The sequence below is a fragment of the Salmo salar genome, chromosome 05 (genome assembly GCF_965601325.2).
Source record: "Salmo salar chromosome 05, fSalSal1, whole genome shotgun sequence".
In the NCBI taxonomy this organism is placed as follows: Eukaryota; Metazoa; Chordata; class Actinopteri; order Salmoniformes; family Salmonidae; genus Salmo; species Salmo salar.
Genome location: NC_138295.1, coordinates 28,227,537 through 28,246,927, shown reverse-complemented (window position 1 = coordinate 28,246,927; position 19,391 = coordinate 28,227,537). Strand labels below are relative to the sequence as shown.

At 40.8% G+C, this 19,391-nt stretch overlaps 1 protein-coding gene across 4 annotated transcripts in view; it reads left to right on the top strand.

Annotated features, from left to right (window-relative positions):
* Positions 1-19,391, top strand: part of si:dkey-237h12.3 (teneurin-3) — a 153,952-nt gene that overhangs the window by 74,288 nt on the left and 60,273 nt on the right. For all 4 annotated transcript variants that reach the window (XM_014199203.3, XM_014199200.3, XM_014199202.3 and 1 more), the window contains 4 exons: positions 7,512-7,750; positions 12,017-12,142; positions 13,728-13,942; positions 16,949-17,159. In XM_014199203.3, coding sequence (XP_014054678.2) covers positions 7,512-7,750; positions 12,017-12,142; positions 13,728-13,942; positions 16,949-17,159 — 791 coding nt within the window. The remainder of the gene's footprint in view (positions 1-7,511; positions 7,751-12,016; positions 12,143-13,727; positions 13,943-16,948; positions 17,160-19,391) is intronic.

Here is a 19,391-nt window from a genome sequence, read left to right as displayed (position 1 = left end):
ATCATCCATTCACCTACTCTGCGTCTCACGAAGACATGGTGGTTGGAACCAAAAATCTCAAATTCTGACTAATCAAACCAAAGGACAGATTTCCACCGGTCTAATGTCCAATGCTCATGTTTCTTGGCCCAAGCAAGTCTCTTCTTCTTATTGGTGTCCTTTAGTAGTGGTTTCTTTGCAGAAATTCAACAACAATAAAGGTGAAATATATATATATATATTTAAATGAAGGCCTGATTCACGCAGTCTCCTCTGAACAGTTGACCGTGAGATGTGTCTGTTACTTGAACTCTGTGAAGCATTTATTTGGGCTGCAATCTGAGGTGCAGTTAACTCTAATGAACTTATCCTCTGCAGCAGAGGTAACTCTGTGTCTTCCTTTCCTGTGGTGGTCCTCATGAGAGCCAGTTTCACCATAGCGCTTGATGGTTTTTGCGACTGCACTTGAAGAAACTTTCAAAGTTCTTGAAATATTCTGCATTGACTGACCTTCATGTCTCAAAATAATGATGGACTGTCATTTCTCTTTGCTTATTTGAGCTGTTCTTGCCATAATATGGACTTGGTCTTTTACCAAATAGGGCTATCTTGTCTATACTACCCATGCCTTGTCACAACACAACTGATTGGCCGAAACGCATTAAGAGGGAATACAATTCCACAAATTAACTTTGAACAAGGCACACCTGTTCATTGAAATGCATTCCAGTTGACTACCTCATGAAGCTGGTTGAGAGAATGCCAAATCTGTGCAAAGCTGTCATCAAGGCAAAGGGTGGCTACTTTGAAAAATCTCAAATATATTTGTATTTATTTATACACTTTTTTGGTTACTACATGATTCCATATGTGTTATTTCATAGTTTGATGTCTTCACTATTATTCTACAATGTGGAAAATAGTAAAAGAATAAAGAAAAACCCTGGAATGAGTAGATGTTTCCAAACTTTTTACAGGTACTGTAAGTCCAAGAATGGATGTAGCAACTGCAGATTGACCCTTTACAAATGTGGTCTTCAAAGCATTTGCATTCTAATTTGGCCCTGTTCCTTCTTACTTTCATAACGAACAGTTCTTGTAACTTATTGAAAAGCTGTATCCAATTACTAATGTGTTTCTCCAAGAGGCAATGTATGGGCCCCATTAAGTATTTTTTATTAGACTCCCATTTCACAAGTCTCTCTCTATATAGATATTCTCAATGCAGTGTACAATGGAGTGTACAGTCATTAGGGTTAATTTAGAGCTGTTTGTCTGTGTTGTCAAAAGGTAATAGACTGACTATCATTTCCTGAAATGCCTAATGTACTGGTCACGTCTGTGCATTTATTTTTGTCATGTTCCAATATTGAGTGCGCAAAGCAGACGTGCATAACTATTCAAAACAGCTGATGTTATATGATATCAGCTGTCACCTGCTTCCTTATTTTTTAAACCTCCATGTTATATTTCAGTATCCCTGCTTTGTATTCAATTTGTTGATATTTTAAGGGATTCAACAACCTCAGTCCATAACAGGGAGTGAAATACCCTGACTCTCAAGCAAAAATACCCAACTTAAAACAATTTCCAAATTAATTGACTTGACACAAAACTAGCAAAATCTGGAAGAGTTTGAGCCTCCCTTTGAATTAAATCTAATTACTTCTTTCAATGTGAGAAATGAAGGTTTCCTAACCGAATAGATATTCGTCAGAAATTATTACACTCAAGCTTTTGTTCCAATCCATGCTGAGAACACTCCAGCTCTTCGATATAAAGTGCTCAATTAGTTGCCAATATAACCCTGTTATTACCTCCTCTGTTCTGTTCCGGACTGTTCTCTACCACTATGGATACATTCACATCTTATAAGTGTGTGGAGGGCTTTCAATCAACCACTCAGGCTCCACTTTTTAACACTCGCCTCTATAGAAATACAGATATTTTCAATTAGCGTTATATAAAGGTGCTACTGAACCCCATTTATGTGTGAATTGCTATTGGCCTCGAGAGGAAAGTCGCCCAGGTCATTATCCTTTAAATGTGGTGCACTCCCAGATTAGTTTTAAAAATTAACCAAATGTGTAAAATTGGTTTATAATATATTTATACCAGATATACTATAAGTACTGTTCTCAATAAGGTGCAGTTAGGCTGTCTCATACGTCCTGTGGAATCCAGTTAAACTCTCTGTCACACATATTCAATAAAGAGCATTTGAAACGGCTATTATGACACAGCTTCAACGTTTGTGGTTCCACACGCTACTGTTATAAATGGTCTGTCGGCCCTCATCAGATTCACCTGTCAGGGGAGTCTGCTCGTAAAATGAAATTATGTCTGAAGTCTAAAATCGTGCAACGATAGAATGTCAGGATGGGTGCCTTACTCCTGAAATAATAGAGAGTAGGTCTCTGTCTTCCATGGGAAATTCTTCCAGATATTTATTTTTTTAAACCTATGAAAAGAATTTGCGTACTGTACATGGACTGCATTAGTAAATACTTAATTAGATTGTGGTGTTTTTACATGATTATCAATAAAAAACAACAACAGATCATCCATCTCTCATTTTGTGCCCGTGATGCACAAATCCCCCAGGTACTCAAAACAACACTTTCATGTCTTAAAGCGAATCAAACAAAATTACTTGGTTATGTGCAGCAGCCCGGGCGCAGTGGGGAAGCATCTCAAAATGGCGCCACTCTGATCTCTGCATGCACCATGGCCCAGAAACACCAGGGGGCTGCCCCCTGAAATACCGTCACACAGATGTGTGCTGCTGCACTAGGTTAGCACCTGCTACCAGTTCCCCTGCTGAGAGGGCAGGTGGTTCCATAGGATAGCGGGAGGGGGGGCGAAGAAAAAGAGTGAAATAGAAATAGGGACAGCGAAAAAAGAAGAAGGGAGAAATAGTCTGAAAGAGAGAGAAAAAATAGAGAGAGAGGAAAGGAGAGATACTGATAGGAAGAGAGTAAAATAGCGAGAGGGACAGTGAGAGAGAAAGGGAGAGAGAGAGAGATGGACTTAGGTGCCTGCCACATCGGTAGGCTGTCTTGGTCACGGATTAAAGAGCCGTATTATTCCACCATTTCACCTTGAAATGCTAATGCTAACAATACGATGGCTAATAGGCAGATTACATAGTCAAAGGGTGTTTGTGCTCATTGTTTCTGATGTGCAGAGGGGCTTAGCCCAGGTCCAAATCCACCCACTGTATGTTTTGTCTTTTGTCCTCCTCAAGTGTTTCAAATGTCAAACTGATGACGAGGACGTGAGTTGAGCAATGGAACCCGGCTCTTGCTTTTACTTTTGTACGATGGCCATTTCAAAGAGACGTACACGCTCATGCACGCATGCACACACACACATCAATAGAGCTGCCAGGATTAGCATAGTAATGTGCTTCATTTCGTCACACTCCTTCTAATTGATTACAGACGATCATCCTGTGTGTATAGCCGCAGACGTTTATCACGCCACTGTGTTTGGTAATCATTTCCAAAAGCATTTCATTTTACCCACCACTGTTAGCAGGCAGTCTGTTAGCCAAGTTAATATTCAGAACACAATACTGCTAGTTTTTCAACATTTTGCCATTTTATTCAACAGAAAATGTGTGCCAAAAGGCAGCTTTGTGTTACAGTGGGTTTTAGTAACCTAACGCATCATTTTCACAGTAAAATTCCCCTTTAAAAAAATTCAGGATTAAGGGCAGAGAAAACCCTTGGTTTACTAAGAAACGTACTAAAATCATAAGGGAACAAAATGCTATGTGGGCTAAAGCAAGACGGACTGGTTCGGCAGATGATTGGATGGCTTTAAACGTCTTCGAAATATGGGTGTGGCTATGATCCGTAAATTGAAAGCAGACCACTACCTGAAATCTAATTCAGGTAATTTAAATAACCCATCCAAATTTTGGCAAGTAGTCATACGTTTGGAGTGCAACAAAGATACACCGCTTCCCAAACAATTGTTGGTAGACACACAGATTGTAACTGAGAGAACCTCCGTTCTGAAAGCCTTGAATCAGCATTTTTTAGATGCAGGCAGTTTATTTGAAAAGGTATAATTGAGCCCCCTATGAATTTACCTGACACCCCTGTGAACTCCTTCACCAGGTTCTCCTTTTCATCCTCCGTTTCAGAAGTGTGTAAAGCCTTGAAAGAAATTGATGGAAAAAAATCGCCTGGCCCTGATGAACTAGACCCCCGCTTCTTACACCTAGCTGCAGACATCATTGCTCCCCCTTAACATGTATTTTTAACCTCACGCTTGATGTTAAGGAAATCCCCAAGTTATGGAAATCTGCTTTTGTACTGCCTCTCCTGAAAGGTGGAGATCCTTCAATACTTGACAACTATCGACCCATATCAAAATTGTTTGTACTGTCAAAGGTACTGGAGTCCTTAGTTAGTAGGCAGCTAAAGGCCTACTTCCAAGAAAACAACATCTTAAATGGAACGCAATCAGGTTTTAGGTCTAGTCACAGCACTGTTTCAGCAACATTGAAGGTTTTAAATGACATCCACTGTGCTCTTGACAAGAAGTTACATTGTGTGTCTGTCTTTATTGATTTGTCGAAGGCATTTGACACCGTGGACCATGCTGTGTTAATGCAAAGGTTAAAATGTTGTGGAATTACTGGTCATGCTCTAGATTGGTTTATAAATTACCTATCAAATCGTACACAATGTGTAATGGTGGATGGTTGTAAATCTGAGTCCATAGAGGTGTGCTCAGGTGTTCCACAAGGTTCTATTTCGGACCCACTGTTGTTCATTTTGTATATCAACAACATTGGGAATCTTATTGAAACAGCGGATGTTAATTTTTATGCAGATGATACTGTTCTTTATTCAAGTGGTAGTAGTTTATCTTTAGCTTTTAAGAGCATTTAACATCATACAACAGAATCTGTATGATTTAAAGCTGGTTCTAAATTCGGGTAAAACAACATGCATAGTATTTTCAAATGCCAGGCATGTTACTAATCATGTCATTGCTACGTTGGCTGGACATACTATAGAGCAAGTTAAAGTGTACAGATATTTGGGTGTGTGGGTTGATGATAAGCTGAGCTTCACTGTGCATGTAGCGAACTTGATAGGAAGCTCGAGCTGAGAATAGGTTTTTATTACCGGCATAAGGCCTGTTTTTCTTTGGAGGCCAGGAGGAGCTGGTACGATGTACATTACTGGCGGTTTTAGATTTTAGTGATGTTATATATATGCAGGCCTCAACCACTACCCTGAGAGCATTGTGATCTCCACAGCACTGTTGGCTGGTTGTCATTGACCTTGCGTAGGCTTAAATACTGGTATACACTGATTTATAAGGCCTTATTGTGCCATTTTATCTCTGTTCTTTTTTAATCAGGTCGGTAAATAAATATCAATTCCTATTCTCATTTGCTTCTAACAGTACCAAAAATTAGAACAGGTCATGGTAGAAATAGTATTAGTTACTCAGCTCCGTGGTCCTGGAATTCTCTCCTGAACATTTTAAAATTTGATGATCTAGTTTCATTGGTTCAGTTTTAACACTTGATCGATGTATATATCATAGAAGAGTGTAATTGCCTTTAGGACAGCTGTTTTTTAGTCAAGACTTTCGTGTTTTTTAACGTAATATGTAATTGTTGTACTGTATGTGTGTTTATAGTTTTGTTTAATGTTGTATTAGTGTATGTAAGTTGTTTTGTCTGAAACGTTGTTCCCCCTGCTGCTATTGGACCAGGTCTCTCTTGGAAAAGAGATGTAATCTCAATGAGAAAAAAACTGTAATAAATAAAGGTTCAATAAAAAATACAAAAAAAAAAAAAAAAAAAGGCTTAATATTCTGTAGATGAGTAGTGGGACTTGATATTCAATCATTCAGATTGTGAACTAACCTTTTGATTGTGAACTAACCTTTTGGCCATTTTATTCAATATCAACTATGTGTGAAATGGAATGATTTGGTGCATTCTCTCTCTTAAATAGGGCCCAGTATTCACTGTATGCTCAAATCAATATCACTGCACAAATCCTTACTGAACTACCTCAGAAATAGGTATACCGCCAACCATTTTCTCTGACCAAACAGTGAGATGAATCCATCAATCACCAACCTGGGAGAAAAGAAAAACAGGCATATTACAGATCACTAAGCTCATAATACACTTGACCTCCAACTTTTCACACAAGCTGCTGAATACACCATACACCCTGCCAGATCCGTGAACACCCCTGTTCAGATAGCACACTCTTCATTCTCAGTGACATGCTGTACTCTTTCACAGAGAGAGACTGATACTATCCATGACTGTGCTTGTCAATTGGGGCTTAGAAATGCCAGACAATCCATATTAGACATTTGTCCGATTAGAAAACCATTGATCAGATGCATTAACCAAACAACATGGCTGTGGCAAGGCTGTGGCAATTTAAGGGTTGGCATGGAAAGTGACAGTTAACTAGCTTAATACATTATTTAGCAGATGCTTTAATCAAAAGGAACTTACAGAACTGTCAATGTGACAGTGACACGTTGTAATGTGGAGGTAAGGAGGAAGAAGTAGAATGATGGCTTTATAAACTCATGGCTTTATTTATGTATCAAACCCCAAATGGCACCAATGGGCTAGTGGGACAGCAGAAAGATTCTTACCAACAGTTAGTGGAGGGCCAATTCCATAGCCTGGCACACACTTCATGCCCGCAGGTGCCGGATCAACCACCCCAACAAAACACATGAATGCGAGCCCTGATGCAACAAACCAAGAACCAACCTCACAGGTACAACGGTTAGCAAGATAATGCAACATAAAGAACAGAAACTGCAATTACTCACAATTCCCCAGTACACTTGCTACAATATTGAGGGAATTGAACCCTCAACACTGGTGTTCTCAGCATCATGCTCCAACCCACTGAGCCAGTTGAACCCTTGTTATTTGTACTGTTAGCAGTATTGACAACAAGGGGCTGTAAAAGTTTAATTACACAGAGAACACTTCAAATGGTAAGTCTGTCACATTTTACTAGGTCCAACCTGTACACATTTAGCCATTAATCCGTAAGTGATGGCAAAAGAGGCATCAAGGCTTAATTTATCTACTTCAGAGGTTTCCACGCGGGTTTAAAAAGTTAAGTGGCAAAGCCAGAGTAGTGCTTGTGATTAAACCTCCTTAATTACCCCAGGTATAATGGCCTATTAGTCGGTCCCTATAGTTAAAGAGCAAGTGGGAGATGATTGTTTTTATGAGGTACTTTTAGCTTCACCTTTTACAATGTCAGGGTTAGTACTGAGGCCTATCGTAATGAATATACAATTCACATTGGAGAATAATGATATGTCCATGGTTTCTCTTGCAAAAATATGTTGTTTCAATGATTATCCTGAATAAATAAAGGTTTAATGAGATTATCCTGAATAAATATAGTTTTAATAGGAATATACAGTACAACCAAATAAATATATATTTGTTTCTGTATTCATCATTTTCTAATATGAATTTGTATTTTTCTGGTTTGTTTCCCTAGACACTTCCTCTTTAAGACGGGCACAGGAACAACCCCTTTCTTCGGCACGGCATCCCCAGGTTACACCATGGCAACTGGGGCGGTGTACTCCACCCCGGCACGTCCCCTACCCAGAAACACCCTCTCCAGAGGGGCTTTCAAGTTCAAGAAGTCACCCAAGCACTGCTCCTGGAGGTGCACCGCCCTGAGCGCAGTGGGCATGGCTGTCCTGCTTTCAATCATGCTCTGCTACTGTATAGGTAACTATGGCCCATCGTTGTGACTATGCCCCTCCCTGTAACTATCGCCCCTCCTTGTGACAATGACCTCTCCTTGTGACTATGGCCCTTCAATGTGACTATGGCTACACCTTATGACTATGGCAGCACTTTGTGACTATGGCCGATCATTTTAACTATGCCCTCCCTTGTGACTATGGCCACACCTTGTGACTGTGGCCCCTCCTTGTCACTATGCCCCCTCCTTGTGACTATGACCTCTCCTTGTGACTATGGCCCTTCAATGTGACTATGGCCCCCTTGTGACTATGGCCCCTCCTTGTGACTATGGCCCCTCCTTCTAACTATGGCATCTCCTTGTGACTGTGGCCCCTCCTTGTGATTATGGCCTCTCTTTCTAACTTTGGCCCCTCCTTGTGACTATGGCCACACCTTATGACTATGGCAGCCCTTTGTGACTATGGCAGATCATTTTAACTATACCCTTCCTTGTGACTATGGCCACTCCTTGTGACTATGGCCCCTCCTTATGACTATGGCCCAGCCATGTGATTATGTCCCCTCCTTCTAACTGTGGCCCCTCCTTGTGACTATGGCCCTTCCTCGTGACTATGGCCCCTCCTCGTGACTATGGCCCCTCCTTGTGACTATGGCCCATCCATGTGATCATGGCCTCTCCTTCCAACTGTGGCCGCTCCTTGTAGTATGGCCCCTCCTTGTGACTATGGCCCCTCCTTGTGACTATGGCCCCTCCTTGTGACTATGGCCCCTCCTTGTGACTATGGGCCCTCCTTGTGACTATGGGCCCTCCTTGTTTACATTGTTGTAATAGTGCGTAGTTCACGATGACCCTCCCTCATTGCTCTGCTTATGCTCTATATACTGTGGTATAAACAGACGACTAAGCAAGCCTTGAGCATTGTGGTGTTGTAGAGGAGCTTTAGCACTCCTCTTAACACCCACTCTCCAAAGATTCATTTGTGGATAGAAAAGAGCATAAGAACTAGCTGGACAACTACTGTACTACAACTAGGCCTTTCAAATATATTATCCTTGCAAATAATAATGGCTTGCCATTCAACTTAAGTGGTGAACCAGCCTTCAGTTCTCAGTAGAGACTTCACGACAGCACCCAACACACTAAAGTTACAAAACTGGATATCTGTTGCTCTTCCCAGTCAATTAAACTAAACTATCTAATAGACAAGTTGACTGGACTTTATGGCTTTGAGTCAGCTGAATCAGTGTTGACTGACCTGATGGCTTTATAAACTGTGCTAAATGTGTATTGCTCTTTCGGCATGATCTTGCTGAACAGATAGCAGACCTTAGAATATTATTCCATCTGTCGTTGTCATATGTCAGTCAGATACAGAGACAATTCATCCTACAGATCCCCAATGACACAGTTTGAAACTGTTTCAGATTATGGCAGTTCCAATGGCAAGGGCTCTGCATCATCCTGCTAACCTGATGGGAGGCCCACAGAGCAGCATCATTGACATGACTCAGCCCCACAGAGTGACATCACTGACATGACCCAGCCCCACAGAGTGACATCACTGACATGATCCAGCCCCACAGAGTGACATCACTGACATGATCCAGCCCCACAGAGTGACATCACTGACATGATCCAGCCCCACAGAGTGACATCACTGACATGACCCAGCCCCACAGAGTGACATCACTGACATGATCCAGCCCCACAGAGTGACATCACTGACATGACCCAGCCCCACAGAGTGACATCACTGACATGATCCAGCCCCACAGAGTGACATCATTGACATGACCCAGCCCCACAGAGTGACATCACAGACATGACCCATCCCCACAGAGTGACATCACTGACATGATCCAGCCCCACAGAGCAGAATCACTGACATGACCCAGCCCCACAGAGTGACATCACTGACATGATCCAGCCCCACAGAGCAGCATCACTGACATGACCCAGCCCCACAGAGTGACATCACTGACATGATCCAGCCCCACAGAGCAGCATCACTGACATGACCCAGCCCCACAGAGCAGCATCATTGACATGACCCAGCTCCACAGAGTGACATCACTGACATGACCCAACCCCACAGAGTGACATCACTGACATGACCGAGCCCCACAGAGTGACATCACTGACATGACCCAACCCCACAAAGTGATGTCACTGACATGACCCAGCCCCACAGGAGCCCTGAAAGACAGACACAGTTGTAATCCCCCTCGACACCCTACAATGACATTGTCAGAAGTAACAAAATGCCCAGCACCCTAGTCACATTAGGTTATCACAAGGATATCACTTGTCATGACTGACCTTCTCACAACCGATTTGCAACATTGTGACAACGTCATGTGTTAATGGGGCATAACCCCCAAAAAAGGGAACTATCCTAAGAAGTTGAAAGCCTTCTTCACCAAAGCGTTTTGAGAAGGGGCGATGAGAGAGGATGTGAGGAATCGAGAGCTATAAAGATTTTCTGGTGCAACAAAATCTCTTCCAGGAAGTGCTTTCATCTCGACCAGGAAGCTAGGAACACAGGCTTTAGTTTAACGCATCAACCTCACCCATAGGACAAAATTCCCCTTCAGAAGGGGCTTTGTCTGGTTTTTACACCAATCTTTAGCAGCTTGACCACAGCGATAAAATGGGTGGAGATTTATCTGTCCTTTCTGTCCTCCTGAGTCATACACTCTCTTAATCTTGGGCTGTGTGACTTTCCCCTGAACTGTCGTAGGATTCTCATGGTGCTGAAGGGAGTTGAGGATAACATGCTCGTATAGAGAGAAATATGTCTGTGGAGAAATGATGCAATGGAGAAAAAGTATGGAGAGTGCTCTCTAGCAGAGGGCCGTTACAGTGCCATATTAATATCCATGTATATTATCTCTATCATCTGCACCCGCCATGTTTTTTGATTCATGATATCGTGCTCTGTCATTAGTTGCGTTTGATTTTGCTGTGCATGTTTGGTGGGTTGTCTTGTTTCTGCATTCCACATGTACGGCTTATGAGTGCGCCAATGGCTTTAAGGTGTGTGTGTTTGCGTTTGTGTGTGTGTGGTCTCGTGAGTGCATGAGTGTGTTTCCTGTGTTCTTTTGGTTGTGAGTGTGTGAGTTAAACAGATACAGGCCTTCTTTGCCAGTTGCCTCAGGTTGAGTTTTTCACCTTCCTCTCTTTCATCTGCAGCCAAAACACCTGCCAGGTGCGATGTCTTAAATAGCTTATGTATGCACTAGCACACTCCGCCTCTGCCAGCCCACAGATAAGAACACAGTCCGATACATACGTACAAGCACACGTCATTCTGCCTTGGTCTCGCTCTCTGTCTCTGTCTCTCTCTCTCGGTCTCTCTCCCATTCCATATTCTCTATGATTCTGCTTCATCCCTTGTGAGTTAGCTATGTTTTTTAAGCAGTAAATACCCCATACCCTCCCCTGCCCGTTTGAAAAAAGTTCCACCTCAGATCAAAACACTGGGAAATCAGAGTTTTGCCTCCTCAGCACAACTCCCCGGCTGGCGATCTTTGAAGGAGCCTCGCCCTCTCACTGTGTTCTTCCCCAAACAACAAGACATGCAGCTTAATAGCAATCTATTCAGAGACAGGGGTTGGAGGAAGAACAATAGCGATTTGGTTGGTTATGCAAGAGAATTAGAGGGTTTGAGGCTTGAAGCCTATTTGACCTTCTTTCTGACGCACACAAATACAAACACTTGGGGTTTCCAGATGCTCTGATTTGGGCTGTCATTATGTTGCTGCACATAGTCCACCTCCTCCTGTCTGTTTGATGACAATGTTTGGATTTGTAAATAGAACGTCCTGCTGCGCTCTTTGATGCAGTGCTGTTTGTGTTGATGAACAGCGCTCCCCAAAGAGACACGAGAGTGTTCCTCCTCTCCTCAGTATTGATTGAGCTTGCCGTCTCTGGCCCCTGTTGGGTTTTACAGTAGAGCACTTAGCCTACATGTGGCGCACCCATAGTAAGGTAACCTAGTACAAAATAATTCCTACTCTTTAGTATTTTTCAGGCATGTTTCTTGAAGATATAGGGAAGTATAGGAAGGAAAGAGGGAAGGAAGGAAAGAGGGAGGGAACTGAGTCCTGACCACTTTCATGTGCTGAGTGCGGGGGTGCTAACTGCCAGGCCACCACAGGCCACAAAATGATGTATTGTCTGATCTCTTTTTCCTAGAAATGCTGTCCAGCATGTATTTCGTTTTTTAATGATTTGATTGATTGCCCTAACCCTAGCATATTCCACTGTTTTTGTTCACTTTACAGCAATGCACTTTTTCGGCCTCAACTGGCAACTTCAAGAAACGGAAAACAAACCAGCGGTTGAGAACGGAGGGGGGAATGCTTTGACCACTCAACCAAGCATAGTGACAGTACTCTCAGCTGACTATGGTAAGGACCTTAGCCCTTTACCTACTTCTTTACCTACTTGTTATATCTGTAGATTACATTTGGGGAAGGAACACACCATATTTCTGATTATGTTTCTAGCCTTTAATTGCACTGGATGCTTGTTGTTTGTCCATTTTGCTTTGTGAATGTTATGTGTATGGCTCAGCACAAAAACGGTCCCAGACTGTAGCCTATCCTATACTGTAGGTACCTTCTGAATTGTAATCGACAGAGTCCAAACAGCTTTACCACATTCAGCCTTTACCAGTAGGTGTCTGTCATTTTGTATGCAATGTCTGCCACATGCATGCCACCTTTCTTCACCTTTACAGAAAAAGGCCGCTGATTTAATTTAAAGCTCTTAAGGATTGGACCATTAAAAAAAAATAATCACCTAAAATTACATACCCAAATTGAACTGCCTGTAGCTCAGGATATGCATATTCTTGATATCATTTGAAAGGAAATACTTTGCAAGTTGTGGAAATGTGTAACACATAATATAACACATTAGATCTGGTAAAAGATAATACAAACAAAAAAAAACACGCATTTTCAAATAATTTTTTTTCATCATCTTTGAAATGCAAGAGAAAGGCCATAATATAATATTGCAGTTTTGGAACAATTTAGATTTTGGCCACTAGCTGGCAGCAGTGTGTGTGCAAAGTTCCATATTGATCCAGTGATGCATTGCAATACTGCACAGTATTTTGTAATAATGTGTCTTTATTTCAACCAAACAAAAACTCTGGAGGTCCATTGTAAGAAAGATATTTATCCTAAGTGGTTTTTGAAATAAATATCAGACAAAAATGCTTTAAACATGGTATCACTTGGTATACAGTAAGTAGGGCATTTAGCGTTTCATGTGAGAATGACTCATGTTCAAGTGTTTTTTTTTTGCTTGCTAACCTTTTAAAAGCATCACTTCCTTGTCCTGTTGTTTTGTTATTGTACCAGGTAATGAATCAGCTAGTACATTTAGATCCTAGACATTTAGCAGTGAATCACAAGTTCCACACAAAAGATAGGGAAATCAATGTTGAAGAACAAGAAGGCCCGCACACTCATTAAGCTCCCAATTCACCGCTTTATTGACTACGTTTCGATCTGAAACTGATCTTCGCCAGGTCAAAAAAATATATAATAATCAATGGTGAAACAATCTGTTCCAGTCTCATAATGGAGCAATCAGCTGAGGTCTATTTGAATGGGAATAAAGACGTTTCTATCATCAACTGTACCAGGAAATAGAAATACCTGGAACTACTGAAGCTGTCTGGTATTTCCATGTTTGACTGACCTAATGAGCAAGACTCATATCTATGAGGGCCCGGGATACACATTGGGCTGTACCTAATGAACAAGACTCATATCTACAGTTTGAGGGCCAGGGATATAGACTGGGAGTCATTTGTCTGCATAATTTTATTTAAATTAAGGTAATATTGAGAAATTGTATTATTTTGTTGAAAATGGAATCAATGCAGATGAAAACTGTATACAACTGTGGTGAGCTTTTATCGACCTCACAAAATGTCCATCTAGCTTTATCTCAGTGCCCTCTCTTTCTCCCCTCCAGGCAGGACTGGTGCGGTCCATCAGGAGAACAACTCCATTGACACAGGGCAAGTGGAAGTGGGCCGAAGGGTAGGTCAGGGAATACCGCCTGGGGTGTTCTGGCGATCTCGGCTGGCTATGGAGCAGCCACGCTTCCTCAAGTTCAACATCTCTGTTCAGAAGAATGCACTGGTTGGGGCCTACGGGAGGAAGGGTCTCCCGCCATCTCACACACAGGTAAATGGTACATTACTTGGGTAGGGTGTATGGCAACTGCTCGGTCTCCAGCCTCGGACCGCAAGGCACTACAGAGTGTAATGCATATGGCCCAGTATATCATTGGGGCCAAGCTTCCTGCCATCCGGGACCTCTATACCAGGCGGTGTCAGAGGAAGGCCCTAAAAAATGTCAAAGACTCCAGCCACCCTAGTCATACACTGTTCTCTCTGCTACCGCACAGCAAGCGGTACCAGAGCGCCAAGTCTAGGTCTAAAAGGCTTTACAGCTTCTACCACCATGCCCTAAGTCTCCTGAACAGCTAATCAAAGGGCTACCCAGACCCCTCTGTTATGCTATCCATAGTCACTTTAACTCTACCTACATGTACATATTACCTCAATTACCTCAACTAACTGGTGCCCCCGCACATTGACTCTTTAAAGGTACCCCCTGTATATAGCCTCGCTATTGTTATTTTACTACTACTGTTTAATTACTTGTTACTTAAATGTTTTATTTTTTACTTATCAAGCAACTTATTTTTCTTAAAACTTCTTAAATCATTGTTGGTTAAGGGCTTGTAAGTAAGCATTTCACTGTAAAATCTAGACCTGTTGTATTGGGCCCATGTGACAAATACATTTTGATTTGATTTGATTTGTAAAAATCTGACTGGATGATTTTTGCCATGCTCATAATATTCCTCTTTTCAGTCTTATTTTTACAAAGTTTTTACAATGGAACGACTGGATTCTAGCACTTTGGGGCAGAAGGTAGCCTAGTGGTTAGAGCATTGGGCCAGTAACCAAAAGGTTTCTGGATTAAATCCCCGAGTTTACAAGGTAAAAATATGTTGCTCTGAACAAGGCAGTTAACCTGACGTTCCCTGGTTCCCTTGTAAATAAGAATTTGTTCTTAACTGACTTGCCTGGTTAAATTAAAAAAATTATAAAGAGGTCATGGCTGGGTAGTTCCACCAGACTGGTGCCTTTCAAGAAGAAAAAAAAACATTGATTTCACTTAATTGTAACATTTTGTCATATAGAGCACGTGTTCAAGTTAATAAACAACATAAGTCCCTAATTAAGTGCCGAATAAAGTAACAGGGTTGACTGTAACAGGTTTGACAATTTCATCTTAAATCACCCAAAAATTGTGACAGGGGGAATGGAAGCTTGTTGTGTGCAACACAGTGTCAATTGAATGCAAGCTTCACCAAACAAATGTTATTGTTAAAACATTTCTAGCCATGTTATGCATGACCCGCTCAGTTTTCCACCACAAAACAACATAAAATGGCCAAAAAGAGTAGAACCACCTGCTTTTACACCATGATTTGACTATTAGATAGATTTTAAATCTGTCTTTTGAAAAAACAAAATGTTTAAGGGAATAGTTTTACCATATTAATATGAGAGGTCAGTTCACGTAACTGGGTTGACCTTAAAATGAGACAGATGTAGATTAATTACTAATCACACACACACAAAAAAAGAATCTTCAGAAATTACTTTAAAAAAAGAACTAGGTCAATGATGGTGAAAACTTTGGTGGTAAGTGGGTTCAAATCTTCCTAGAAGTGACAGGGGGACATGTCAAAATGCAGAATTTTGGCACTTTAGCAAGCCTTAAAAAAGATTGATTGAATTTTCCATGTGGTCTATATTAAAGGGCACTTAATTTCAAAATTCAATATTGGTGCACATTTTTTATCTTAAAATATCAAAGGGACACAAAAGGCACTATTTTTGTGGAATGACCTGGCTATTTTCCACTTCACCCTAGAGAAAAATCTTTCAACCTCACCTTCTTGACATTCTCTGACTTGACTTGAAGAAGAGCCTCTTTCGCGTGCCGGAAATTGGGCCACTATCGAATGAAAAAAAAGTTAAATACAAATGACAACAGGAAAGAAGGGATTACTCTTCCAAGGTAAAAGAAAGAAGGAACCCAACTAAATCAAATACAACAAACAGAGAAGCCTCCTTTTATGTCCAAGGCAATTGCTTCGCAGGCCGCTCAAGACTGTCAATGCCTAGACACAAAGTCAACCGCCACTGCCTTAGAAACGGTCCGTTAATTTGCCAGGGAGATAAATCGATGCGTTTACTTAACTTAGCATGAAAGACCCCAATGAGACCCCAATGAGAGATATTGACCGTTGGTTACATTCACAGCTTGAGGAGAGGAACAACTTTAAAGTGCGTCACCAATTGCTCAAAAGAAAATAATAAAACTACATTTGTTAGTAAGTGTCTTACTCTGCATGATTCATCAATTGTCTTTAGCTAGGTTTTGTGAAGAAATTATCAACACTAGTTTGAATTCCCAGGTATAGCTAATAATTATTTGTGGTTCATCGGCTAGCCTGGCTAGGCTTGGCCTCTTGTTCATTATTATTTGCTCCTATTGTTAGATTGAGATAAGCCTTTGCCAAGCAATCAAGATGTACACACTGGCCTGGGAGTAAAGGAATGGTTGGGTTCTGGACTTTTATTACTTCGCCCCCTGGCCACCAACACATAAAAAACGGCCTACATCCACAGGTCAATATCTCTTCTCTGCTCCTCAGCTCCTCTCAAAAGGGTTTAAACCACTGAGTGTTGACTTCTCTCACCCTTACTTTAATGCTTTATTTCCTATCCATACTGAGTCAGTTGGAGGGATGCTTGGTGTTGTGTCCCCTGTAGGTCCTATTTCCGATACTAAATCCTTTTTTAATGTGTCCTTTTCTACTTTCAACTCCCTGTGTTGTGTTCATTTGTGTGAATGAAACACTGTTAGCATATAGAATGAAAAGAATCAGACTTCTGGAAAACTCAAATTTACTTTGACTCAATTCAATTCTGGCTAGCTCCTTTAATGTATAATTAGGACATTTTTTAAACAGAGATTTTCCCTCTATGCACCTGGAACTACAGAATGTCACTGTTATTGTAAATGTTTTATCATTTGTCGCACATCATATGTCATGAAGTGACCAATTACTTAGTCCCAACTGACCTCTGCTTGACCTTTCTTCAGTATGACTTTGTGGAGCTGCTGGATGGCAGCAGGCTCATCGCCAAAGAGAAGTGGGCTCCCACGGCGCAGGAGACCAGGGGGCGGATGGAGCGCCAGGTCAGCCTCCACCAAGCTGGCTTCATCCAGTATCTGGACTCTGGGGTGTGGCATCTGGCTTTCTACAATGATGGGAAGAGCCTGGAGACAGTATCATACAACACCATCATCCTGGGTAAGCATAACATGGAAATAATGTAGAAAATTGATGTAAAAATGGATGAGGTGAATATTTTCAATTATATTGAATTGCTGGAAAAGGCACTTGGAGAACTTTTTCCACAACTAAGAGAATAACTGGGTAGTTGACAGGCCAGATCAACATATACATACATTAACCAAGAATTTAAACAGCATCTACAGACTATATAATGCAAGCAAAATGTGTTGTTGGGCTGTTGGCTTTGTGAATTGTGTTATGCACATTTTAGGGTCTCTACATTGCAGGAATATCGCTATCCCTTAGGCTTATCATTTTTGTGCTGGCTCAGGAATTGTACTGTGGGAAAACAGAAAACATGCTAAGTTAATGTTTTGCATTAGGGAATTCTATCGATACTTTTCTAAAGATATGAAGTTATCGAAATCCAAGGTAAAAATTGCCCGGATGTGTAGAAACTGACAGCCCAGTAGTGTACATCCAATACAAGTCTTCAAAAGCAATAAAAACTAAAAAGTTTGCCCTCTTAACACAATCGAAGGAGCTCCCAGCCTAGGGGGAGTGCCCATTATGAGCGCTGGTCTGTTGAACGAACAGAAGACGTGTCAGTGGGATATGTCAGATTAACTTCAACTCAGAGAGAGGATTTACAAAGATTGATCCCGTTGCTTGTGTGGGCATGATCAGTCATGAGATTTTCATGTGGAGAAAGAAATGTCAAAGAACTAGAAATACACTGTGAAATGTAAAATGTTCGTGATGGGTTGCATTTGAGATGGGCAAGATGGCATGGGAGTTGTCAGGCTACAGTTGATGAGAGATGCACACATACCAACATTGAGTACACTGTACATTCATGCAATAAGCCAGTGTTTCCCAACCCTGATCCCCCAGTACACCCAACAGTACACATTTTATTGTAACCCTGGACAAGCGTACCTGATTCAACTTCTCAACTAATCATCAAGCCTGCAATGAGGTGTGTTTGTCCAGGGCAAAATGTGTACTGTTGGGGGTACTCGAGGACCAGGGTTGGGATACACTGCAATAAGCTAATGTGGCTGTGTGGAAATGTAAGATGGAATAGTATGTGACATCATAGTAGTGATATTAAATCCAATCCAATCAAATGTGTTAGATATTGTGTTGATATTGATAATGTGTTGATGTTGATTTGTGTTGATATTGATCATTTGTTGATATTGATATGTGTTGATATTGATATGTGTTGATATTGCTATTGTGTTGATATTGATATGTGTTGATATTGATATGTGTTGATATTGATATGTGTTGATATTGATATGTGTTGATATTGCTATTGTGTTGATATTGATAATGTGTTGATATTGATATTGTGGGGATATTGATATTGATTATGTGTTCATATGGATAATGTATTGATATTGATCATGTGTTGAAGTTGATCATGTGTCGATATTGATCATGTGTTGATGTGTTGATATTGATAATGTGTTGACATTGATATTGTGTTGATATCGATATTTTGTTGATATTGATAATGTGTTGACATTGATATTGTGTTGATATTGATAATGTGTTGACATTGATATTGTGTTGATATCGATATTTTGTTGATATTGATAATGTGTTGATATTGGATGATGTAATGAAATGATAAATGCAGGGATGAAAATATTTTTTTCTTCATTTTTTAAATTTGTATTTCCAATATTGAAAAGGACTGGAATTGGTCAAACTCTCAGTTTAAAACATGTACAAAATTATCCTCTTTCCCTAAAATCTTGATGGTCATGACTTTTTTTACATAAAAGGGGAGGTTAACTTGGCCCCAGACAATCAATCTGAGATTGATTTAAATTTCAGTCATGGGATTTTTGCTTGAACCCCTGTATGTGTGGTTGGCACATTTTAGAGGTGTGATATCTCAATCTTGTGCAAGAACATCTGACTGAAAAAAGTATGAACTAGTATGCCATGCCAGTAACCAGGTTTCTATCCAACCATTTCATGCAGATTAATTACCTGACGCTGCTAAAAACAGGAAATGTCAGTACAATTTCTTAAATGTCCACAGATAATTTGTTCGTTAGAAATGGTGGGATCTTTTTGTGTCTGTAAAATGAATTATGCGAGAAATTGTGGTGGAAACGTATTTATGTGCAAATAGTGATATAATTGGAAAGGGAAATGAAAGGGGGCATACCTAGTATGAATGCATTCAACTGAAATGTGTATTTCGCATTTAACACAACCCCTCTGAAT